Below are 26,454 nucleotides of genomic sequence, written 5' to 3'. Positions count from 1 at the left end.
TTAAGGAGGACGGTTATGATGGTAATCGATTAAGGTGATCGCATGAGTACCTTTCCTTACACACATCGAGGGTTATTTACAATCACCGTTATTCTTATAATTTACCTCTTCGTGGTAACCCTCAGTGTCCAATGCATGACCAACTAAGCACATGATTGCCTTACTGCAGTTGACAAAGCAGACATGTGAACAGTGTGAATACATGACATGTACCTCAGCCAACATGGTCATGTTTTGTTTTTTTCATCAGCCTGTTAGCTGGCAGAATAAACAATTCATGTCCTTTAAATTCAGTAGGATTGCAGTCCATGATTTAAAAAAACAGGTTATTGGTGTTATTCTGGATTTATATGAATAAATCATAAATCTCTTTGAACAGAGTCTTTTAAATATGACAACAATGTATTTCACCTCAGCAAGAAAAATCAGGTTATTAGAGCTAAACAGCCTCTGAGTAGCTTACAACAAATCAAGCTATGTTCCCACTACCTGGCTGGAGGGACTTTACTTCTATTTTTTTATTTCTTGTACCTTAAAATGTGACATTGACATTTTTCAGGTCTGTGTGAGCAGACAAATACAATCATTCTTCTTGCTGTGTTAAGATGAAGACAGAAATTCCACACTGTAGACTTTAAATAACAAACTTCTACTTTTATTGAGAAAGTTGTCTGACTTCTTTCCTGTCCCTAACCTACAAATATGCTTTATTTTGTATGTTTGTTTATTTTGTATGTTTGTAACATACAAAAAAATTAAGTATTCCACTAATGTGTATTGTTAAAATTTTACCCAACTTTTGTAAATGTTGAGTGTATTGTCTCTGTAAATTATCACCATATGTTACGCACTACCATGCACAAAGGGGGTCGACAGGCTGAGAAAAGGGTCTCCAATTAGTCTATGATCCTGTGCCAATCTTTTCCATTTAACTAGCAATGCTCTGACACTTGGCCTTTCCAGGTGCTTTCCCCCAGCTTCTGCTAGGGAAGAGATAATGTCGAGATTATCAGGCAATGACAGCTGCCTGCTACCGACACCAACAGAATATCAATAAACAGAACAACAATGGTGGGAGGGGGAGAACCAGCTCAGCCAACTGTGGCCTATATGTAAATACATTCCATTTAACTAACTGTCCTCCCCTCTATATCACCAGCTTGGTGACACTGGCATCTACACCTGCATTGCATCCACACCCAGTGGAGAGGCCTCCTGGAAAGCCTCCTTGGAGATCCACGGTAAGCCTTGCACTACTGTTGAGTTTTGGCATCCATCAGTAGGAGCATTGTGACAATTTTCTTTTTTTCTTAATTATTCTTAATGTACTCTGTAAAAGTACAATTCAAATTAAAGTGTTGGCATGTGTTGCATACTTATAACAGTAAATTAAATCCCTCCCTGTTGCTTTTCTGATTAATTTTCAGAGTTTGGAGTCCCTGTTCAACCGAACAGACCGACTGATCCAAACCTGATACCCAGTGCCCCTTCCAAGCCCGAGGTCACTGACGTTACCCGTACCTCCGTCACCCTTTCGTGGAAGCCCAATTCCAATGCTGGAGCCACACCCACCTCTTATATAATTGAGGCCTTCAGGTAAAACAAATCATCTCTGCAATTAATAAACAAAATAATTGCATGGTCTTGGTAAACCTTTTTAAACAATAACTCTCCTTGTTGTTTGTCCACAGTCATGCGTCAGGGAGCAGCTGGCAGACTTTGGCAGAGCATGTGAAAACAGAGTCATTTGTATTGAAGGGCTTGAAGCCCAGCGCAGTCTACCTCTTCTTGGTGCGAGCAGCCAACGCCTACGGGCTGAGTGATCCCAGTCCGATCACTGATGCTGTGAAAACACAGGGTGAGAACTGGCTCTTTGATTTGATTTGATTTTGACAGCTGCATTTTATTTTTTCCTTCAATTTAATCATTAATCATTCGTTTTTTGATGTCTTTGCCTTTACTTACAGATATCCCTCCAACGAGTCAGGGCGTGGATCATCGTCAGATCCAGAGGGAGTTGGGAGAGGTGGTCATTCACCTCCACAACCCCACCATTCTCTCTTCCTCATCCGTCAGGGTGCAGTGGACAGTGAGTATAATTTTCTCCATGAATGCACTATTGTCGGTTCTTTTACTTAGGACAGCTGTAGCTGGCTACAGATAGCCATATGGATTCATTAGCACAGCTGGTCACAAAAGCTCCAAGGTGAGTTTAGAGACATGCCTGTGGACAAATTGTCAGATCATCATTCGAGCTTATTTTCTAACACTGTAGCAAGTTGCAGAGAAAGGAAACTGCGGAGAGCAACCTGGAACAGAGTCCAAGCATTCTTTGTGTCCATCTGGCTGGAGTCTGAACTGATCAATTTGCCATAGAACAAAAATCTGCAGTTCTGCCCACAGTGGGCTCCTTTCAGTCCAAAAGCCAGCCTACCAAGGGCAGTCTTCTGCTGGTCATATAGAACCATATAGCAGTGTGTGGCGTGCCAGTCTGTGCCCTCTCAGATTGAAAACACTTGACAGCTGTTAAAATAATACAAGTGAGAAGGAAGAGGCGGCCAGCTCATGCTCTTAAGTGGAAATGGCTTACAGATGTTAAAATGGATTGGTGGGAGAGGAATAAGTAGAACTGGGAGCTTATGGTGTTGTTTTTTTTGCTGTTATAAGCTGAAAATGAAGTACTAATGTTCATCTGCAACTGATCTTGTTATCGTAAGTTCTTCCTGATTACGAGACAATAAAACTATACAGTGTGGCCGTCCACTTTCGTGTTAGTCTGTGTGATGGCTCACTGGAGGGATAAGAAGAGTCCCTGAGGCCAGCCCTGCTTTCATTGGTATTGAAGTGCCCCAGTGAGAGATGAATGGGGCTGAGGAAACGTGAAAAAAACTGACAAGTCAAGACTGATTTGAGACATTACTGCCCAGATATACTGTCTCCATGGAATCTTCGAGCAAAATGTTAAACATGAGGAGAACTTGTGCGATGATAACCACGGTTTCCTTGTTTTGTGGAGTTGAATCTACTCCCAATATGATGTTTGTATGTTTTACATTTTCCGTTGTGTTATGATAAATGGTTTTGTAGGTCTACAACTAATGAAGACCACCCGAGCTAGCAGCGTGTTTTTGGGAGGAAGACATCACTAAATTCTTTACAAGTCAATGCTATTTACCTTCCACATGGACCTATGAAAAAATTACCCTGTCTGTTAGCCGTTTGTCTTTTTTTCTGTCCGTGCTGGATCACATAGCAACAACAAATGTTAGAGTTCTAGTTCTGATGCTTGTGAATTTCTTATACTCTTAACTCTAAACTTGGTCTCTGTACAAAGATCTGCCCCCCCCCCTTTCCTTTCACTTCAGTGACCAGTTGTTTCACTGAAGATCAGGACAGGATGAGACAGGCTGTTTTGGGAGCCTGGGTCCTTTTTAACTAGCTCCAGACATAGAGGAACCTCTGGCCAATGACCTCATGCTGTGGTTTGCAGAAATCGTTGCTGCTCTAAATGGTGCATGGACTAGTCAGAAAGAAATGTAGATGAATAAAAAAATGGTGATGTGATGAGTTAGCACCTCATTCCATAGTGTCTGGTCTATGAGCCACATGAATTCATCACTGTCCAGTGATGCTTTAATCTATTACATTGCTGTATCATTTCCCAGGGTGAAATGTGAAGCAGCTAATCATGTCTTCTTTGTCACTGAATAGGTGGAGCAGCAGTCACAGTACATCCAGGGCTACAAGGTGATGTACAGACCTTCACCAGAGGGGCTCCAGAGGAACGACTGGGCTGTGTTTGAGGTCCGGACCCCTGGGGAGGACAGCGCTGTTGTGCCACAGCTCAGGAAGGGAGTCACATATGAATTCAAAGTCCGTCCCTTCTTCAATGAATTCCAGGGAACAGACAGTGATGTGAAAATTGGCAAGACACTGGAGGAAGGTGCGGGGATGTATGCATGTTTACTTTGGTCTTTGCAAGTGTGCATGTGTGTTTTCATGTTGATTTTACATGCACAGCGTGTGTGTTCAAGTGTAAAACAGCTGTTCGCAGCAGGCGTTGGAGGCAGGATTATGTTATGTTTAATTGTGGTGAATTCAAGCATGTTGGGGTGCATGTTCGGCTCTTTAAATGGCCCCATGGAAGCCCTACACAGCACTCCAGTGAAAGTGTTATATTACTTTCTTGTTGGGAGCGGTTGTCGCCATTTCATGAGGTTGGGTTGAAACCCAACTGCAAATTTCAATTTGTAGTAAATAGGTTTAAATAACTGGGAATAGACAGGGTTTTGTATGTGCTTTGTGTGTGTAGGAGAGATTTCATCTTTTGATGCTGGATTCTCCTCCATTAATAGTTTTTTTTTTGATAATTGTTTTTATGTATTTAAACATAATGCTTGCTCTTTCTTAAATGAAGAAAAAAACTGCCTTTTCATGACAGACACATTTTGATTCTATGCTTTATGCTGTATTATTATGATTTCAGTTTAATTACCATTGCAGCACAGGTTTGTGTTCTCCACCCACCATAAATCCCATCATCATAAGTCTGAAAGAATAAACAGCAATTTGCTTTTGTTGACACACAAAAGCATTTGTATCAAACACACTGGTTTACAGATAAAAGCATCATAATTTTGATTATTAGTCTTTTGTTCTCACCTCAGCTTCAGGCAGTCTCCCGCAAACATAATTCTGGCAGCTAAATAGGACATGAGGAGAAATAACATGCAGTAATGAAAATTGAAACAGTATTGTCTTTAAAGGTGTGTTTTTATTGTCTCCTCTCAGCTCCCAGTGCCCCGCCTCGTGAGGTTACGGTGACAGAAAGCAGGGACAATGGGACTACCATTGTGGTCTCCTGGCAACCTCCTCCAGAAGAGGAACAGAATGGGGTGGTTCAGGAATACAAGGTAATGCAGCACAACATCCAGCAGCAACCTCAGGTCTGATGGAGAAGGTTCCTATTATAGGAACACAAAGGAGACACAAAAAAAGATGCAGACAGAGTGGATAAAGAAGACAATGCACAGACATGGAAAGGAAATGAATTTGTGGTTGAGGTGCACCTATGCTCTTCCTCTGTGCGCAGACCCCAATACGGGACAGAGACTGGGTCAAAAGTGGGGGTGCTGGTGCGAACTGTTAAGAAACAGGGCCATCTGGTGGAGGTAGTAGGCTCATACCCCTTGTGACTCAAAGTTAAATAGTGTTGAGGATTATTTTTATTTTTTTATTTTACCTCTATTAGTAGTCAGACTGTAAGTGACAATAAATTGTTTGGCTTTTATAAGGATTTTCATCAGAGATACTCTATTTTAACAACATGGATTCTAATCATGTCCATTAAACAAACATATTATTTTGTAATGGGTGTCATGCATTTTCTACAGATACAGGAATGTTCTACTACATTGGTGATGTAAAAATGTCTCAACTATTTTAGTCTGCACTGATGTAAACATAGACAGAAAACTACAAAACATGTACTTGTAACACAGGTTTATAAAATTTGTTGTGTTTTAATTGGACATTATTTTATGCATCACAAATAGTTTAGGCTATTGGAAGAACGTAAATTTAGGCAGACGCTCTAACTAGTCAAGACACTGTTAATTTCACAGGTAAATGTTTTCTGTTGATAGGCTTTAGACTAATTTCATGGTTTTTAATTCCAGTTCGAGAGTGCTCCCTGCTCATTACTAAGCTCGGTCCATAGCGCTGCTTCCACTCACCTCAATTTTAAAAATATACAGCAAATTTCAGAGCTCTGTAGTTCCATTACAAGAGTACAGAGACATGCACAGGAACGTGCATGGTGAACACCCATGACGTGCTAAATTTGTTAACCTGTGGAAGGAGGTAGAGGCTGAAGAAAGTAGAATGTCTGGGGTTCAGGATTTGAAAGCCTCCTGACGTTTCTTTATGATCCTGGTTAGAGTCAACTAGCAGGTGATAGCACTCAGCTTCTGTGAAAAATTTGTCACTGAATGAGTTCAGTTGTTTTTCACGGGCATAAACCTGGACTAGACATGTTATGACTACCTTAATTAATACTGACCCATCATGAGCTTGGTCTTTAATACATAAGGCTATGCTACACAATGTTTTCTTACTTCAGAGATTTAACACAATATTCTGTGTGTCAAATCCTGCATTAGCAGCGCTGACCAATTATGACGACACAGATTGGCAGTTAGCAAGCTCAATGTTGTCACAAAATGCTCTTGACTTTGCTTCACTCGCCTCTCTGTCTCTATTTTACTGCAGATCTGGTGTTTGGGGAATGAGAGCAGGTACCACATTAACCGCACAGTTGATGGCTTGACTTTTTCCGTGCTGATTCCCAACCTGGTCCCGGGGATCCGCTACAGCGTGGAAGTTGCAGCCAGCACTGGGGCAGGTCCTGGAGTCAAGAGTGATATCACCTTCTTTCAGCTTGGTGGGTAGAAAAGACCTTTGTTTTTCTCTCACAGGAGGTCATATTGTGATGCTTTCCTTTTAGTGGATACATTTGCCGTGTTTCGATGTGACAGTCGTCATACAAAGAAAGAAACTGAAGTGTTTGACAAATAATTATCGCCTTAATACAGTCAGCTCACAATAAGAGCTTTTTATGTGATTTTTATGCCAAGTAAAGAGACAGTTATGTAATTCCTTTCTTTGTCAAAGTGGACATGTTGACAGGTCTCTGCCTGCAATCTCTTCCATTCTCAACAGGGATGCTTAAACACTGTAATTGAAGTGATTACTGTCACACAGATGTCGTCACACTCACCATAGAAGAGCACAATAAATTTGAGAGACAGTGCACAGTGAGGCGACTATTTGCTGCAGTATTTGGCGGCTTGTTCATCATGGTTACATTCAGTTCATGTGATGCAGATCCGTTGAGGTGGCGGCCCCACCCTTCTCCGATCTCTAGTCAAGGATGCAAAGTTTTCTGCCTCTGCTGTGCTACTGGAAAACAAAGGCGACAATAAATCTTGCATTCCAGGCTTAGACTTGACATGCTATCAATGCTAAGACACTTTGTGCAGACTATGTTTGGGCTGTTATAATTTTTTTTTCTTGTTTTTTCATCCTTTTTTGTCTAGACAGACAGATATTTTGAGATGCCTTTTCAGTTTTTATTCCCCCATGGCCTCTACACTAGCTGGAGAGGAATGGAAAACACATGAATAGCAGGATGTGGCAGAATGTAGAAGAGAGAAGGCGAAATCCATCTGGTTTTAAATGTGTGATTGAATGGGCTGAGATGGGCATGAAGAGCCACAGGCTGTGACTGATACAATTTCTCTCTCTTGAAGAGTTCCTGTGGTGATTGTTGCCATGTTCCAACACCGGAGTGGAACAATGTGCCTCGGGGACAGTGCTTCACCCAAATGCATTTGTCACACTCTGAGCTTGTATGCGTCATCGCAGCCTAGATACCTGTGCATTCCCTGGAGGGCTGCTTAGTCACATTGGTGTGCTTCGTTCAGTCGGCCAGACAGCCTCACAAAATTAGAAGACAGGCAGTGGATCGGAGACACAGGCTCAAAAACAGTAGGATGTGGAGGGAGGCAAGGAGCTGGTTTCAGTGGGTGAAGTGTTTTGGGGTTTTTTTGCCTCTGGCTCAGAAACTTAATAGAGAAGAGAGGCTGCAGCATGAAAGACTGGAGAAAAATAAATGGCGACAAAGTAACAACATGTAGAAATTTCAGGATGGCAGGGCGTGGGGCGACTCAGAGAAGTCTTTCATGTGTCACGCATGAGGGAGACGCTCAGAGAGAAGAGACAGATGAGAAAACCAGACCCAGAGCTATAGCTGGTGTGAGCCTCGGTGCAGACGAAGCCTTTCCAGTGCATTTCACAGCACAAATGGCTGCAAGGCATTCACACCTCAGCTTTTCACAGTTGTGTTTCAGTTTGCTAATTACTGTGGTGTTTGTATTTAGTGGATGAATTCATTGGATTTATTTATATGTTTATAAAACTACCAGTGCACCACGTCAATGATGCCTCCCTGAGTTTTCCTGTCGAATTCCACAAGACCAACGCGCATACACACACTCTTTTTGAATACCTTTGGTCGATTTCTGTCTGTTACCAGCCATTGTTGGATGGGATTTGCCACAAAAGTCTTTTGAATAATAGAGAGAAATGGCTCCATTTCCACAAAGCGGCCTCATACACTCCTGCTGAGATGAAGAATCTTTTGTGCATCTCGCGAAAGAGGAACGCTCACATTTATGAAGCAGGATGAATCCATTTTTTTAGATATATTTTCAGTGTTCAGGCTTTCCACTTGGTTTGACTTTGAGGTTTTAAATAATAGTCCCATTCCTCCTGTCCTCGCTGCTGACATATTCTTATCCATTCAACTCAATTTCTCACCACCAAATATAACTTTGTCCTTCCTGCTCTGGCATCTCTTCCAATAATTCCCCATCAGATGCATCCGGGCGAATGACAGAATCCGTGAGCTCAGAAAACCCCCTGTCCCAGCAGATCTCAGATGTGGTCAAGCAGCCGGCCTTCATCGCTGGCATAGGAGCAGCCTGCTGGATCATCCTCATGGTGTTCAGCATCTGGTTGTACAGACACCGTAAGAAAAGGAACGGCCTGTCCAGCAGCTATGCAGGCATACGCAAAGGTCAGTACATTTGGAACGACACACTTGAACAATGACAGGAATTTGAGAGTCTTATTTACAGTGCGGTTTTGAGGTGAGAGGTTTTCACACAGAGTTTGTTGAGGAAACACAGAGTAGTATTTATCGTTGTGGTACTAACTTTGTTTCTGCTTCGAGCCAATCTACTAAATCTTTCTCATCCCAAACAGTGCCAATGTCCCACTCATGAAACCATGATTCACAAAAGATCTTTTGTAGAACACCCTAGGTGATTTTTTATTGAATGTTGAGTACTTTAAAATGTGATTTGTGGTCATGCTGAGAGTTCTCTTTATTTCTTTTTCATACTTCTGCCACACCAATTCTTCAGGAGTGTGTGAAGAGTGGTTTCGGTGAAGTACATTTTGAGGTCCAATAGCTCCGCTTTTAGCAACTCCCTTCTGACAGTGATGGGAAATGGAGAAAGCCTTGACATACTCCCTTTTTATTATGGAGATCCTCCTGCTGTCCTTTTAGAAAGGATGGTTTCAGTCCATTTAGGAGCAGAATGTAAAGCGGACTCTGTTAATAGTGTCAACTTATCATGTTTTGAAAAAGATTTCCTTAGAGCAGCTTCATCATAAACAGAGGATTGCAATCTGGCCCGGGAGTTCACGACATGCCAGACTTCTGGTCAGAGTGGCTGAGTGTACAGAGGCCTATTAGCCATTGTCTGAGTCGCATTTATGTGCGGGCTGAATTAATACTTGGCCTTGGGCTGTGCAGCTGCTACCTGGGCTCAGCTTTAGTGCTATCTGCTGGGGTGAGAGGAGAGGCAACCTTCAACCTTCAGACAATGTGCTGCTGACTTACCTGCTGCTAAACTGTGGCTGTCACTCACCAACATCAACTATCCAGGTTCTGAATAAACTGCAGTCACGTCAAAGTGAGTGACAGTTATCATTGAGCCGCCATACGTCATCTATGATTCGTGCCTTTTCATAAAGGTTAATATTATTTTGAAAATCCTCTCTGTATTTCAGTCCATAACAAATTAATGCTCATGTGTTAGAGTTAGTGCTGCCTTGTGAGGACATTGACTGCAATATAAGTCTACTAAAGAAAAAAAAACAGTAAATATTATTATAATCGAAACAAGTAATATTTGGCGGCATTATTCTAATAGAGATCAGTAACGTTGTGCAGCAATGACCTGTAGCCTTGCTGCACAGACAGCGACGTGGGCTGAGGTTGCGATCTGTTATATTTATTATTTTTAATTCTGTATCATGATTTTTAGTTGCAAAAACTTACAAAACGTCTCAAGGGGCACCGTAGGCAGACATTCTTCCCCTCCTTCTCTTCGTGCTCCTAGACCATAAGAGGCCACGGTCTTTGTTGAGACTGGTAACCAAGAATGTCTTGAAAAGAGTATAATTGCAACCACATGAAGCAACAGCCTGCGCTCAGGATGAAATAGGTTGAATTGACACTTGTGCATAGGCGAATCTGTACAAAACAGTGTATGCAAGTGTTGTCTCTGACACAACACAAAAGACCTTGTATAAACTCAAAAAATAAAGAGAGGAAAGAATCCTGACGCTTTTTTTTCTTGCAATCATTACATCATTGTGCTTCTTATCTCAACATATATCATTTAAAATAAAAAAATGCTCTCTTATAAAAGTTATTGTGCCAGTTTTCAGAAACTGCAAAAACATAGAGTAACTGAAATAATCCAAATAAATAATCTAAAAACCTGAGACTGCAGTAACCAAATTACCAGTCACTAAAAAATCTTGATAACACTTCATCTTCTTATGGCCCAAGATTGAACATAAGTGACTGTTTTTGTTTATTTTTTGAGAATAAAAAACAGATTTATGCATTAAATTTGTCACTGACAGTTTGCACTCTGGGTGTTACAACATCTCCCTTTCAAAGGCATCCAACCAACAAATAAAAGCTGTCGGACTACTCAAATGTTCAGACTTGTTTGAGCATACTGAAGGGAGTTTTGCATGAGGTGATCATGGCACATAAGAAATGAATAATCCCTCAGCATCAATGATTAAAGTAGTATTCATCACTGTTCAAAGAGGGTAAGAACAAAGAAAATACATTTTATTTATTAAAGATAAACACAGACTACACCAACAATTATATAATGATCTGCCTACAGAAGGCTGTTTTGCACAAGAGCCCTTTTCATTCCAAACTGTGAGTAGCTTAGCTGTGTGGGTGATAGCAACAGATATATGGCTTTTGTGTGACCTCCACCCAGCAGGCTTCTGACAGACTGGGGAATGATTTGAACCAGTTGCTTAATATTCATTTGCCACTGTTGGAAAACAGGGATGTCTGTGGGAACCAAAGATGAGTAGCATGTGAATGCTGGCCAAAACACCTTTGTGTATTTAAACAGAATGTAGCTGGTAATGAAGTGTAGAAATTATACCATTGGAATAGATTATAGACGCTAGTTCAAAAGTAATAACTGGATTTTCATTCTCTCTGCCCCAACAGTGCCATCCTTTACTTTCACACCAACAGGTGAGCTCAGATTTTTTTTCTCTTTTCCTCTGCTCTATGAAAGTGACATATCAAGTTTATTCATTTACTGAACCGTACATGAATGTTCTACCTTTTCATTTGAAATCGAAAAAAGCAATGGTTCTAATAGATGGGTAGAAAAGTCAAAGGATCATATCTTTGGTGTCGTCCATCCATGAAACGAGTGCTCCACCAAATGTTTTGTTCATGTCAGAATGTCACCATGAAGGCCAAGCAATGAGAATCTGCTAAAACTAGTGGTAACTTGATCAAAAGGCTGCTGGCAACCTCAGGTGTGATTTAACACAGTGGCACACCACCATTGCTCCAAAACACCAATTAGATGAGGCAAGTAGCAGCTGAGCTCAAAAGGTTATCTGTGAACTGAAGTTACAGATACAAAAGTTTTCACTCCATCTTTCCTCATCTGCAGATTTGCTTTTGCCTTTTTTTCTTTCACATCTGAACTTTCATCCACCTGAAGTTCTTTGTCCTCTCGAGGCGTGTCAGGGGTATAACGCTCAGTGCGATAACTGATGTGAGACAGATAGTACCGAACAGTTTGTGTTTGCGGTTACGCTGCCAGATCCTGTCTGTGCAGAGGTCACGTCTGAAGTATTGTTTCTGTTGCCTTGAGGCTTTCAATCAGGTATAGCACAATTTTTGCATTTGCAAGACTGCTTCGTGATCTGCTACAAATCTTGCAAGACCAATAAATCCTGTGTAAAGACGTTTACACATCTGAAGTCCTGTCTACACCCCTTTTCTCTATTTTCTCCTCTCAGATGTGATAATAAAAGTTGGGAACTTATATTCTCATCACACACTGGCACTTCCATAGTGTGCACATTGCAGCATTTGAGACCTCAAACATGCAGAAGCTTCTTAATTTTCCATTTCATAGTGTTTTTACTGTGTGTTTATTCAGTACACATACACAACACATGCACACACACACACACACACACACACACACACACACACACACACACACACACACACACACACACACACACACACACACACACACACACACACACAGAAATCATATCTGAAACTGTCATTTCTCATTTTTCAGTGGCATACCAGAGAGGCGGGGAAGGCGTTAGCAGTGCTGGAAGGTAATTGCTTGCTTATGTATTATTTTATGAATAATTTCAAATATTAATAACATTTTTGGGAAATTACAGGGTGACCACAATTTGATTCTAAATATGACGGTACTGTATATCAAACTTCCTTGAGTGGACAAGTTTGGTTCTGCAAGTGTACTTTTTGTAAACAACCACTAGGGGGAGTGCTGTTACTTTCTTAACAACTGAGAGCAGAGAAGGGGTAAGGAGGTGCATTAAGTGGGTTATGATGACAGGAACAAAGCCCCATACAGTCTACCAGGAGCCCATCTTTATCCTCTATGGTGATGAGCCACAAGCAACCACAAGGCTGTGCCATAACTGCATCCCCAGACCATGAGGAAGCTGCATGTGCATGCGGCGCAGGAGTGCCACACCTCTTGGTGTTATGGAATGAAGCAGTGTGCACAAATAGTGAGACTATGTTGAATAAAGCTTGATAAACACAACATCAACTTTCCAGCGATAATTTGTGCAGTCACTGGATGATGTTTGGCTTGGAAATTACCCCACTGTGGAATGAATAAAGGTTTATCTTTTCATATAAATACTAAAATGGAGACAATAGATGGAGATACTTTATTGATCCCAAAAACAATCTGGGAATGAAAGAATTAAGTATTCAATACATGCCTCCTCTTTACTGACAGTGCAGAATATACAATTCAGACTACAGGCATACACTTGTATGTATTGCCATGTATTAATGAATAGTTAGCCTTGAGACTTCAGCAGTAAATCCATATTCATTTTATTATCCAGTTCTGTGATTGAGTCCTGAATACAGCTTGGCTGTGTCAGCTATGCACAAAGACAATGGCCTTTCAATATCAACATATAACTACCGGGTGATTGAGGAGCTATTGTGGGATTGTGTTTGGCTGTACAAGACAAATGTGTTCATCACCCAAAATGAATCCAAGAATGAGCCATTTGAGAGGGAACAAGGAGAAGTAATTCAATGCTAATTCAATGTTGGGATATGCAAACGGGGAGTCGTTCTATGGAGATTTGAATTGTGAAACAATGTATGGCCCTGGTGGAGCGCCACATTCTGTTAGTATGCTAGATTGATTCATTCCACAAGCAAAGGAGGTCATTTTTTCTCTTTTCCTTTTGTACTCAGTGTTTACCCTCAGGACATGTTGCAGAGTAGAATCATGCTAAACAAAGGATATTGTATTGATGTATTTAAGTTAAGAAAACAGGAGCAAGACATAGATGAGAGGAGGAGATTGACGGTCAAGGAATGATAGGAACTGGTCTGCATAAGTTCTTTTCTTCTCTCATACTTATACAACAGATGAAAAAAAAAATTAAATTGACAGAGATGTTTTTCGACACTATGGAGGCGAGGCGCACAGTGTTTGTGTCTCACTGAACGTTGAAAATGCACATTTCATAACATTGGGAGGGAATTTTTTCTGGCTGTCCAATCCAGGCAGCTCACCATTGCTCACCAGGCTCAGTGATAGCAGCATTGGTGGTGAACAAGTCAAGCTCACACAATTCATTTAGACGGCTGTTTTTCTACTGTGTTCTAGGCGTGTACTCCACTTTGTGTGTTTGTATGCATGCACACATTCATGATGGGTCTATCATTCATTCATTAATTCACATAAATGTCATTAAGGTGTTGACTCAGTCTCGTTCTTTCACTGACCAATTTTGTTCCATTTTTAAGGCCTGGTTTGCTAAACATTGGGGAGTCTGCCACCCAGCCCTGGCTGGCTGACACATGGCCCAACTCCTGCTCCAACCACAACGACTGCAGCATCAACTGCTGCACTGCAGGCAATGGCAACAGCGACAGCAACTTGGCAACATACAGCCGTCCAGGTACGTAGTGTCGGCACGGCCGTATGTAGGCAGCAACCAAAATAAACACAACCTACAGACACAGCGACGCAGGCCTTGAAAAATATAACTGTAGAGATGAGTAATGTAGGAGCTGAGGGAATCTGCAATTCAAAAGGAAGTAAAATCTGATATCTGGGTTAGCTCTCTAGAGAGTTGTTCTGTATATCTCTCCTTTCTCTAGGTCCACAAGTAAAACCTGAAGTGTGTGTGTGTGTGTGTGTGTGTGTGTGTGTGTGTGTGTGTGTGTGTGTGCGCGCGCATGTGTGTTTGATTTATCTGAGGTTAAAGTAGAGCTGTTTTAGGAAGGAAATAAAAGGAGTACACTGAGAGGGGCTTATGGCTCTATGCTGTTGCTAATCGAATTGCTTTGCTTATTTCCATACTGTTGTTATAGCCAGTAATGTAATTTACCCTAAGTGCTCAGTTATTTAAGAAATGTGCAGCACGCAAAGAGGTCAAGGCCGGACTGCAGACCAGTGGCCAGAAATGAGAAGAAAAAATAATGATAGCTAGGGGAAGGTGCACCTGAAAGACAAGATGGAGCAGGGGGGCAGCGGGGGGGGGGGGGGGTGAGTGTAAGTGTGCTGTGTGCTTTGCTAAAAGCAGAGGAGGTATGTGAGAATGAGACAAGAGATGGAGGCCAGGAAAGAAACCTTTGCTAGCCTATTGGTTAAAGATTAATTTAGTCGTCAACTTAAAAGAGAAAAAATTTAGCCACAAGATTTTACACTCTGCAACATACACATAAATGAGTGAACACACACACACACACACACACACACACACACACACACACACACACACACACACACACACACACACACACACACACACACACACACACACACACACACACACACACACACACACACACACACACACACACACACACACAGTCACATACACACACACTGATCTGGTGGGAACAGCCAGAACATCAGATTTGATGACAGATGACTTACTGTTATTAATTTTCAGTTCTTACTGAAGTTTTACACAGTCAGACCAGATTGTAAGGAAACACTTTATGTTGTTAATGATGCACTTTGGGACTGTGCCTTTAAGGGCAGCCCATAATTCCTGTCCTGCTGTTTGGCCTAATGTCTGTCCTGCCATGCAATATTTTCGCCCTTACATCAAAACCTTTCCTTGGAGGATAAATAATTCATTTTGTGGACTATATAGTCATCAAGTTTAGTCTTTTCTTTGTGCTAATCACTCCTCTGAGGTTGAAGTGTTTAACTCTACCTTAACATGGTGAGAGATGTTAACAGGGAGTAACAGGCTAAAGGCAGTCCTTTCTCTTCGCATGACACCCCGCTGTATGACACTAAGGAGCTTGCCAGATGCATGCTTTGTGTGTGTGCCAAGCCTAAACTCTGTGAACATTAAGGGGGTCATAGGTGGCATAGAAAAGAAAGAGGAGTTAATGTCCCTTTATCTAAGCCATACGCTCGCTTCCAAACGTCAACCTTTGAAGTGACGAGCCGTTCTTTGCTGCTGAAATGCGGGATGTACGGCATGAGCAGTATGCACCTACGGCCATCTTTGGTATTTACCGCAAGGCTGGTTCTCAGATCTGCTGGAGGATTTGAATATTTTATGAGCCAGTGAAAATTGGATCTGTCAGGGAGCTATGCTTTTACTGTGAGCTTCATTCCAGGTCTTTGATACAGACATGTCTCTCCGTCCCTCTCAATGAGCAGATCCCACCGTCAGATGGGAAAAGAACAGACATGACACCCACAATGAGTCACGTGAGATTATGAAGAGGCTGACTGAGAAGGTGTAAAACCACCTGTGTCACAGTACTAAACTAGATCATCATTTGGCCAACAAAACAGTCTTTAACTAGGAATGAAAATACTCCACTGGCAGTTTGTAAAGCTTGAAGTTAATATGTAAATGTATGGCACTTTCCTCAAATAAAGTCTTTCTGCTATACAGATCAGATCAAATGATGCCCTATTGTTCCAAAGCTATTACTGAGCTGGCATACGACTGCGTAGCTGATCAGCAGCAGGCGAGATTTAATAGACAAGATTGAATAATACCCTCCTCACCCTCCTCAGCCGACTGCATCGCCAATTATAGCAACCAGATGGAAAACAAGCAGACCAACCTCATTGTGCCAGAGTCAGGAGTCTATGGAGATGTTGACTTGTCCAACAAGATCAATGAGATGAAGACCTTTAACAGCCCAAACCTGAAAGAAGGCCGCTTTGTGGGTCCAGGGGGGCAACCAACGCCGTACGCCACCACCCAGCTCATCCAGTCGTCCATCCTGGGCAACAACATGAACACAGACAGAGGAACTGGAGGAAGTGGAGGAGGACTCGGGGTTGGAGGGGAGGTGAATGAAAAGCACTGCTGGAAGCCCACCTCGGTGCAACAGCAGAAACAAGACATGGGCTCCCAGCTGCAGTACAACATCATGGAGCAAAACAAGCTGAACAAGGGTGAGTGTGTGGGACTCCCAGCAGCCCTGGCTCAAGAGGGTAACTCCAAGCCATGAATCCTCCACTTTTTCCCTCTGCTCTCTTCTGTCCCAGTTATATCAGTCTCACTGAGGAACACTGTAGAGGAGTGTCACGCTCGTATTTCCTTGGTTTTCTCTAGCTCCCTTTCAGTCAACATAGCCGTCATCACTCTTTCTTTCGAGCTGTCTGTGTGGCATTCGTATAACCCCTCATCACCACCCTCCATGTAATCATGTAATATTTGCAGCTAAATGTGGGCCAGTGCTACATTGCTAGGTTGTCTTTATGTGACGAAGGCAGGTGTGATGTTTTACCTCTGGCATCACATTTCTAAAAGAAAGGCAAAAATAACTCTTGAGGATTTGAATGAAACTATCATCACTCTGTTGTGACTGGATAAAAGAACATCTGGCATGATTGTTCTGAAATGCTCACGTAGATGTTGTTGCATGTGTTCTCATACGCACCTGAAAATTATGAAACATGAACTTGCATGCCTTTTTGTCACATCTGTCAACTATCTGCAGTGCAAAGTCACTTCACGTTTCCACTGTGAAGCGATTTCATGCTACTTTTAATTTCCATGCTCATTATGAAGTGGAGGATTTGAACGAAAGTTATCGAGTTGGCAAGATGACACATTAACCAAAAAAACCACTCCATTATCCCCATCATCAGACCGCTACAGACCAGGTGACAGCGTCATGCCAGCCACCATCCCTTACAACCAGACCCACGACAGCCACACAGGAGGCTCCTACAACAGCTCCGATCGAGGGAGCAGCAGTACTTCAGGTGAGACAGTTGGGATGAGACATTCTCGGAAGGGCATTCAAAGGTTATGACTCATTCAAAGACTCTCTCTCTTTAGGTCGTCTGGAGTTTGGGGGATTTTTTTTTTTTTTTTTTTTTCCTTAATTTAACTGCTGAAGTATTATCCATGCTAATGGTTGTTGTGAACCATATAATCACATGCACCCCCAAGCTCCATTTGAAAATCCCAGTCTTACTTGGATGCAATAAATCACTATGAGATGCTAATAATGCATGCTTTAAAATACTAATTTAATTAATTTCCGTGTCATACTATCTTGAAGAGAAATTGGGTGGAAAGTGAGATGCCTTCAGAAAGTGGAAAATTGCTGAATATAAAGGGAAGAGGAAACCAACAACAATGCCTACAAACAAAGGCTCGAAGGCTGTGCCAAGCATTTGAATGTAGCTTTTGTTCTGCAGTTGCAAAATCATCTGAGGGATGTTTGAAGCAAATCAGATAAAAGGGTATTTTGGTATTATTTCTGCTGTTTTCCCGTCTTTCATTTTTCTTTTTGTCCTTGTGAAGCTTCCATTGCTTCTTGTTAATTGGCTTTACTTTAATTCCTGTATGGAGAAGCTTATTTTCATCAGTGCTTCAATGTCTGTCGGTGGACAAGGACAAATGATAACACATTGTAAGCGGCATGCAACGCTGCCACCTTAATGCCATGTATCCATTCTGATATTGCTTTTGAAGTTCAAGCCATTAAGGAGAAACCCCCTAATGCTCACGGCACCTCACAGCTCATTGGTTCACAATTTTAATAGTTTGGTATTAATTGAATCCTGTTCCACAGTTTTCTTCCCACCTTTTCTTTTGGCACTGGATAATATTCCTGTGAGGAAAAGACCATGTTTTACAGTATTTCTCATCATTTAATAACCAAGAGGCATATGTACACACTTGCATAGAGTGGATGGTTGCATTAGCCTTTGCACTCTCACGTGTAAATGATCATTCCTTTGTGGGAAAGTCTTGTTAAAGCATTCTATATGCTGCCAGTTCCGTCCTTGTTCGTACTCATTACCTTGTGATTACTTCAGCATTAAATATGTATGCATTCTTTTCTTTCTTTGAGAATGAAAACATGCGTCTGTATGTCTGGAGGCGTCTTGTGACTGACAGAGTGCTTTTTTTTTGAGCAGGGAGTCAGGGTCAGAAAAAAGGAGTGCGCACCCCCAAACTACCCAAACAAAGCACAATGAATTGGGCTGACCTTCTGCCCCCTCCCCCTGCCAACCCACCCCCAAGTCGAAGCACAGAGGAGTACTCTCTATCAATGGAAGAAAGGTGGGATATGTCTGCAATGACAATCCAAGTCTCTCTCTCTCTCTCTCTCTCTCTCTCTCTCTCTCTCTCTCTCTCTCTCTCTCTCTCTCTCTCTCTCTCTCTCTCTCTCTCTCTCTCTCTCTCTCTCTCTCTCTCTTTCTCTCTCTGTCTCTGTCTCTCTCTCTCTCTCTCTCTCTCTCTCTCTCTCTGTCTCTCTCTGTCTCTCTCTCACACACACACACACACACACACACACACACACACACACACACACACACACACACACACACACACACACACACACACACACAGACACACACACAGTGTTTAAAAAAGGAATATATTTCTCCTGCCTTTTCTCCTGTCTGGCATTCATTGCAAGGATCTGCCCCTAGGGTTTTTTTTATCTATTAGTGCTACACTCATGTCAAACCATGATAGACGAATGGCATGAATATTTACAACATGTTTTCTTGGTTTCAGTGGCAAAACATTTCTGTTTTTTTTTGTTTTTTTTACGTGAGAATGATATGTGGAAATAATGATGCCCATCTCTCTGTTGTTAGCTGTGACCCAGACATGCAGTGCCCTGTACCCCCCTCTCACATGTACCTGCAGCCTGATGAGCTGGAGGAGGAAGAGGAGATGGAGAGGGGGCCCACTCCTCCTATCCGAGGGGCAGCCTCCTCCCCCGCCGCTGTATCTTACAGTCACCAGTCGACAGCCACTCTCACCCCCTCGCCTCAGGAGGAAATGCAACCTATGCTCCAGGATGCACATGACAACCGTGAACGCAGGTACAGCTGCATGATGTGAAGCACCACAGTTATACTGTGTGTGTGTGTGTGTGTGTGTGTGTGTGTGTGTGTGTGTGTGTGTGTGTGTGTGTGTGTGTGTGTGTGTGTGTGTGTGTGTGTGTGTGTGTGTGTGTGTGTGTGTGTGTGTGTGTGTGTGTGTATATATATATATATATATATCATGGAGAAATGAAATATGTTCTTTAAAGCTTTATGGAAAAATCTCCAAAATATTTGAACTTCACAAGTTTTCCAGGATTTAGCTCATTAACTCCAAAGTCTGCATGCTATAGCTCTTTTGGCCCTATCATCGCTTTTAGATTGATTTCTTAGCTTCAGGGGAGTCATTTGTTTCAGTTCATTTGATTGCAGCATAAAAATCAACTTGCAGAAAGTTGAAAGTTGTTAAAATATACAATGAATCGCAAACCATTCCCTTTTTTGTCTACATGATCATGTCAGTATGATGACCCACCTGAGTGGGCACAAAGCATGACCACATCATGAATTTCAGATTAGACAACCCAGAAGAAACTTTTTTTAAAATAAGAAATGATTAAATTCATGCCATTTTGGTATTTATATTTCTTCATGGTTTTGTTTTGGTTTTATTATGAAGTACATATCATTTTTGAGTTCAGGAATCCATGAAAATCAACTGTATGTTTTCATGATAAATGACGGATCATCCAAACTATTCAAACTTGATGGAATCCTGATGCTGGATGTTTCCCCAATTCTTGCAGGTGCCATGCTGTGAGCCCCCCACCCCCTCCACGACCCCTTTCCCCTTCACACACATATGGGTACATCACTAGCCCATTGGCCTTGGACACAGATGGGATGGAGGAGGAGGATATATTGGAGGAAGAGGAGGAGGGTGATGAGACAGATGCAGAGGTGGCTAAGATGCACTACCACCACACCCACCCCCATGCACACCCTCACCATCCCCAAATGCATCCACGGCGGTTGCTGCTACGAGGGCTTGAACAGACGCCAGCGTCCAGCATGGGTGACCTGGAGAGTTCGGTGACTGGCTCCATGATAAATGGATGGGGGTCAGCTTCTGAGGAGGATAATGCCTCTTCTGGGAGGTCCAGCGCTGTCAGCTCATCAGACGGATCCTTCTTCACCGACGCTGACTTTGCTCAAGCGGTTGCTGCAGCCGCAGAATATTCAGGCCTCCGGGTGGCCAAATATCCCATTACACAGGGCCTCGAGGTTGGAGGAGCTTCAGGTAGGTTTCATAACATTTTTTTCATATTCTAGAAAAAAAAGTCAGGGTAAAAGAAGAACTTTGTTTCTCTTCTCAGCACGAAAATACCAAATAAACCCATCAGGCCACCGTCCTGGCAGCCCTGTTTCTACGGACAGTAACATGAGCATGGCAGCTGTACACAGGAGGCCCCCTAAGAAGCAGAAGCAGCATCCTGCAGGGCATCCTGGGAACCAACGACGTGAAGTCTTTAATGAAGGTAGAGTTACATCAATTAAAAAAAAAAAAGATAGAACACAAGATTCACCTTTAAATCAGGAAACAACAAGATTGTATTAAACTGTGAACACAGAGTCAGATTTTTATTATTACTATTATAACTTTATTATTTGACTATAATTATTGAATAATTCGTTTGTATTCAGTAGTGTTTTGGAAAAAAAATAATGTTTATGAGGTATAATTCTACCAAGGAAATAGTCAGTTTGAATTTTGTATTTTTGTCCTGTGAGGCGTTTCGTACACCTGCTTTAAAAAGAGCAGAGAAAATAAATGCAATACATCACAGTAATTACAATTATTCAAACAATTGTCAGAATTAAAGACCTTGAGTAAATGTTTTGTTGTTAGTCAAATACTAGTAATCACAATGTAATTTTCCCTGGAAATATTAAATAAAGTATAAACACCAAATCGGCAGGTTGGTTTGATTGCATGTAAAAAGTTGTGATGGACATTAGAGACAGATACGTAACAGCATCAGATGGTTCGCTGTGTCCCACAAGTCCGCACAGATGGCCAGTTTGTATAAATGACCGTCCCTTTATTACGTCTGCAGATATGGAAGAAGTGAGTGTGGTTTACTGTGCTATAGTGTCTGTAAGTGATTGAGTATGAATGTGCTGCGAGCCAGAGCTTTAATAATCCACTCTGGTATGTTTATGCACGTGCATACAGGGCATCACTCCCAATCTGTGATGGTGCTGAATATATTGGAGCGAGCGCCGGGCTGAGCGCCAGGCCTGCGTTGGGGGATAGAGGGGGGAGGAGGGTATCGTCTCTTGGGAGCTCTGCCCGACATGGCTGTGCTGACACTGGGATGCCTCTCCACTCAGGCCACTAATGAAATTGATCCAGGTGCTCTGGCTCGTACTGAAGTGGCACCTTTTACTCTGCAGGGACTGAGCATAAACCAAACGGGGGGCTAAACACAAGTAGTAAACAGAAAGTTTAACCTTGTTTAGCAAACGAGCAGTTGACAATTTACCGCATGATTCTTTAAAACAAAGACCTAATCTTTTCTGGCTGCTTCCTGTCTGATATGATTTTTTTTTTTCTCTGTAATTGATCATGCATTCGCTGCTCCACTATGTAGAGTATGTGCCATCCCAGTGCTGGATCTCCTCTCAGTGTCAGGTGTCCTTGAGTGTTGAAAGCACTTGGCGGGGAGATTTAATATCCAGCTCACTGGAAGCAAGACCAGCTATATCACTGCAGAAAATCCAGCCCCCCTTCTCCACCTCTTGCCATCACCCTTATACGCTGGCTTCTCCCTAACCCGCTGCCCCTCCTTTGAAGTGATTTCTCCATCTTTCTCCACTCCATCCTCTTCCTCCATGCTCCACTGTCCTCAGTCTTTCCCTGAGCGGCGGCGAGGGGGGCGGTCTGAAAGCTCTGCATCTATGTCTGTCCATCAGCCCCCCTGCTGATTGAATTTGATCTGAATGGATTGTTTTTCATTTGGAGGTTATTGCCCCCACCCTCCCCCTCCCCCCCACCCAGGATGCATATCCCTGTCTGTGGTCTGGAAGACCGTGATTGGTGAGGGAATTGTGTTTTCATGAAATTGAAAGGACAGAAAGGGAAGACGAAAAAAACACTAACAATGCTTGCTGCACTTGCTGCAATATGCTGTAGTATGTGTTTCTAGAATTTGTTTTATGTCTCCCTCGCCGACTGAGACCAAGCAGCATCACTATAAATACACATAAATAGCATCGGTTAAGACGGCAGTAAAGACGCCAGAAAAATGAAGCAAAACAACAACGGACCCAGCATCCTCTCCCCACCTCATGTTCCTCTTTGACCTCGTCATTTCACTAGTGTTTGCACAGTGGATGTGGAAACACCCAAGTTATATTCCCCCATGATTCATACAGCGTTTGACTTTAATGCCTTTGTCTTCCTCCTCTCTGAACTTAACCCTTTCCTGTCTCTTTTGATCTATCTCAGCCTTGTCTGTCTAATTAACCACCAGCTCCTTCCGTGCACATTCCTTGGCAAGCCCAGAGACACTTTTTAGACCTGAGCTCTGTCCTCGCCAATATTTCCTCATAAATCTAACAGGGGTTGTGCTCCTCCTGTGTAGTGAGCTATATCTCACAGACTGTGGCATTGATCTGACTCAAGCTGAGGAAGGACTCAGGAGGCAAGAGAGATATTAAAAAAAAAAAAAAAGTGTGCAGACGCTTCCCCGCACTATGATATTGACTGGCCCAATTTTGTATTCAGGAGGAGTGGATGAAGGTAGACGATAATCAAGAGTGTATTGAAGCCTGATTCCACCAAAAAGACACTGCAAAGACAGAGCTTCAGCTATTTTGAAAAAAACCTAATAAAATTGTTGATTCTTACCATAATAGGTATAAGGTAGCTATCCGGATACAATTATAGTGTATGAGCTTGTTTTTTTGGTCATATATTCCCTATTATTATTATTATATGTCCATCTGATGATAAGAACCTTCCTTTAGGTCAGGAACTGATTATAAGATGAAAAGCCATTGATCACAGGCAGACAAGGCTTTTCTCTCATCGTTTTGTTTGGATTGCTGTGTGATGTGTGAGAGACGAGGTAGCCCACTGGCTGCTCTCTTATGAAAAATGGCTCAAGGACAAACAACATTGATTCATCGACAGGGGAAGTCGAGCGGGTCGGAGAGCCAGCTGCTGACCATCACACTCCCCTCTTCCTCCTCCCGGCTTCTCGTTCTAATCTCATAACTATCTGGCCACATTCTGTATCTCTAATGTTGTCTCCTCTGTTTACTTTCTGTACAGAGGAGTTTTCATTTGGCGCTGCCATGTGTAAAGATGTGAGTGTTTGTACGCACACTGCAGCTGTGTTTGTGTATCACCTTGAAGGTGTGCAACAACTGTGTGACAGATGATACACACTAAAGTTTAAAGAGTACACAGAGTCTTGTCCCTCGCCGTTGTGGAATCACTGGTAGTCAACATGTTCATACTTCCTGTGTTTATTCTTCAGATCTCCCACCTCCGCCTATCCCACCTCCAGCCGTGCTTAAGTCACCTACACATCCCGCCAAGGCAGCCCTGGAGGGCCGGGGAGTGATATCCCCCAAACCGGGTGAGGGTCGAGATAAGAGAGGAGGAGCGGGGAGCCATCGTCCCCGAGAGGGCTCGGACCCCAGGACCAGCTCGTCTGAACGCAAAGAGGTTCAGGAGCGACAAAAGACTGCTCACGGAGGGAAAGGGAATAAACACGGGGGTAGCATGACCAACAAAGCCCGTCAGCACGCAGGTAAGTGTAATAGGGAGCCGTTCACGTTTAGTGTTTCTGATTTTTTTTTTGTCTCAATCCCCTCAATCTTTCTCTGCTCCCAGATTCAGAGGATATTCTGCCCTATAGCCGACCACAGTTCCCTATAGTCAACAGTCCCAGAGACCCCAGCTCATCCAGCTCCATGTCATCCAGGGGCTCGGGAGGGCGGCGGAGAGGAGAGGGAGGTCGTAGGAACCCGGTAGACATGGGCTTCAACACCACGGGGGCCTTCCAACCAGGAGATGAAGAGTTAGAGGTACAAGGACACAGGCTAAATGTCAACATGAATATACCACCTAGAGTTTATATCATAGTGCTCAAATAGAAATCTAAAACAATACAGGGGCTAATAACTTTCTTGTTTAGTTCTGACACAGATCCTTAGCAGTAAATGCTCATATTTAGTAGGAGTTGTCCTCTGTAGCTTCCTAAGCAAGATAATTAATCAACTTCTTGGTACTTTCAGCTGAACATAACAAAAAACATTTCTGACATCTTGTAAACTGTCTCATTACGTTCTCACTGGCAAATATATTAATGCAAATGTTTCTGTATGATATCAGTGTACCTCTTGTTATGGAAGACAGATTCAAACCAACCTCTTTTTTAAATTTCTTTCTATATTCACCCAGATGGTAGAAAGCTGAAGAACAGAAGAGGAAAACACACGCCTGTCCTGATTTTTCCAAGAGTGGAGCGCCATTATTTCTCTCACAATTTTAAATATCTCAGTATTTCACCATCATGTTGACTGCCATCATACGTTACATCAGTAGTGTTTCTTTACATCTGGAAAACAGACCAATGCTGTTGTTTTTGTTTTTTTTAACTTATCGTTTTCTTTTTCCATTAAAAAAAATCAAGTGTCTAAAGATAAAAGAATGGTGCATTCAAGACAAAATACGCAGTAGTATATTTATGTTTAATTCCAATGCAATATGGAGTGAACTCCTGCTCCAGACATTGACATGACTTGGCTTGCCTTGACAAGATCTGGGAGCCCATACAGTCAGAAGTTACTGTAGTAAAATAGCTGCAAGCAGAGGGGCTGGACAGTCTGTAAATATACTTGTAAACATGATGTCTTCTTGTTTTATCCATTGTGGTACCTCAAATTTGTCTTCCTTTTTTTATTTTGCGAATTCTAATTTTATTATGCCAGTAAATATAATTATTTTATCATTTCCATCCACGTTGTAAATTGCTATATTATTTAGCTGCCCCAAGAAAGTGCCACTTTTGGATTTTTTTTAAAAATTCTTTTTGTGTTTTTTGTAATGCACTGTTATGTTTTGTGTTGTCGTCAATGTTTGTTATATGTTTTACTTTGGTTTTAAAAGCACAATCACTAAACTTTATTTTAAACCATTCTATCTATTAACCTTTTTGTCTTACTGGAGGAAAACAGGTATGACAAAGTTAATCTTGATGATAATGATGTAGGTAAAGGTTGCTGTTTACGAAGGCTGTACTTGAAAGGAGACTCCTTGCATTGTGATTGTCTCCCTCTCCGCTTCTGACTATAGCTCAAGTGATGAAAGACAGTTAATGTGATTCATAGCTGCAATGTAAATATCTTTTGGCATGACCATAAACTCAGCTATTGCACATTAATCAAAATGGTGTTGTTGTCTACAAATGCACTTAAACAAATGTCAAATACAGGAAATAAGAGTCACTTTGGGGATGTGGAGAGGTTGGAAATGGACAAGAAGTCTCTTTTCATGATAAAACGGGGGTGACAGACCCCTGTGTTTTTTATGGAGAAAAGGTGCTGTTGTTTATTCATAGGACATCTGCAAACATTTGTTTCGTAAAGCAAAAAAGTAAAAACTTAAAAAAATATGAATAAAACTGTTCAAACTACAACCATGCCTATGGTCATTTGTCAATATTTCACTTGTGTTTCATTCGTCCTGGCCTATCAATATCTCCATTCTGGGTTGTGACAAGGCAATGGTCTCAAATATTTTCAGAAATTTATTTTAGGTCACAGTTTATTTAGAATTTAGAAAAGTTTTTAATATTCCTGCTCGAAATTTTGATCCAAGCACTGCCTCAACATGTGTCACATGTGCTGCACCCTGGTGATCTATCTGATTTCGACTGGAATAATTTTTTTTAAGATTAATGACAACAAGTCCTTGGAGAGGTAAAGTATAAAA

At 42.0% G+C, this 26,454-nt stretch overlaps 1 protein-coding gene across 2 annotated transcripts in view; it reads left to right on the top strand.

The window, feature by feature from the left end:
- Nucleotides 1–26,151, top strand: part of robo1 (roundabout, axon guidance receptor, homolog 1 (Drosophila)) — a 124,897-nt gene extending 98,746 nt beyond the window's left edge. The window contains exons 11-30 of one of the 2 annotated variants that reach the window (XM_068316888.1): nt 1,160–1,241; nt 1,428–1,596; nt 1,692–1,858; nt 1,968–2,089; nt 3,712–3,943; nt 4,792–4,913; nt 6,271–6,442; nt 8,438–8,638; nt 11,123–11,149; nt 12,228–12,270; nt 13,967–14,121; nt 16,215–16,601; nt 17,301–17,417; nt 18,585–18,729; nt 19,275–19,505; nt 20,252–20,745; nt 20,822–20,983; nt 23,993–24,268; nt 24,352–24,545; nt 24,922–26,151. In XM_068316888.1, the coding sequence (XP_068172989.1) occupies nt 1,160–1,241; nt 1,428–1,596; nt 1,692–1,858; nt 1,968–2,089; nt 3,712–3,943; nt 4,792–4,913; nt 6,271–6,442; nt 8,438–8,638; nt 11,123–11,149; nt 12,228–12,270; nt 13,967–14,121; nt 16,215–16,601; nt 17,301–17,417; nt 18,585–18,729; nt 19,275–19,505; nt 20,252–20,745; nt 20,822–20,983; nt 23,993–24,268; nt 24,352–24,545; nt 24,922–24,936 (3,513 nt within the window). In that variant the 3' untranslated portion in view covers nt 24,937–26,151. The remainder of the gene's footprint in view (nt 1–1,159; nt 1,242–1,427; nt 1,597–1,691; nt 1,859–1,967; nt 2,090–3,711; nt 3,944–4,791; nt 4,914–6,270; nt 6,443–8,437; nt 8,639–11,122; nt 11,150–12,227; nt 12,271–13,966; nt 14,122–16,214; nt 16,602–17,300; nt 17,418–18,584; nt 18,730–19,274; nt 19,506–20,251; nt 20,746–20,821; nt 20,984–23,992; nt 24,269–24,351; nt 24,546–24,921) is intronic. The other variant, XM_068316889.1, reaches the window with a different exon arrangement.
- Nucleotides 26,152–26,454: the final 303 nt, after the last annotated feature.

The sequence above is a fragment of the Antennarius striatus genome, chromosome 6 (genome assembly GCF_040054535.1).
Source record: "Antennarius striatus isolate MH-2024 chromosome 6, ASM4005453v1, whole genome shotgun sequence".
Taxonomy (NCBI): Eukaryota; Metazoa; Chordata; class Actinopteri; order Lophiiformes; family Antennariidae; genus Antennarius; species Antennarius striatus.
This window is presented reverse-complemented; position numbering and strand designations above follow the sequence as displayed.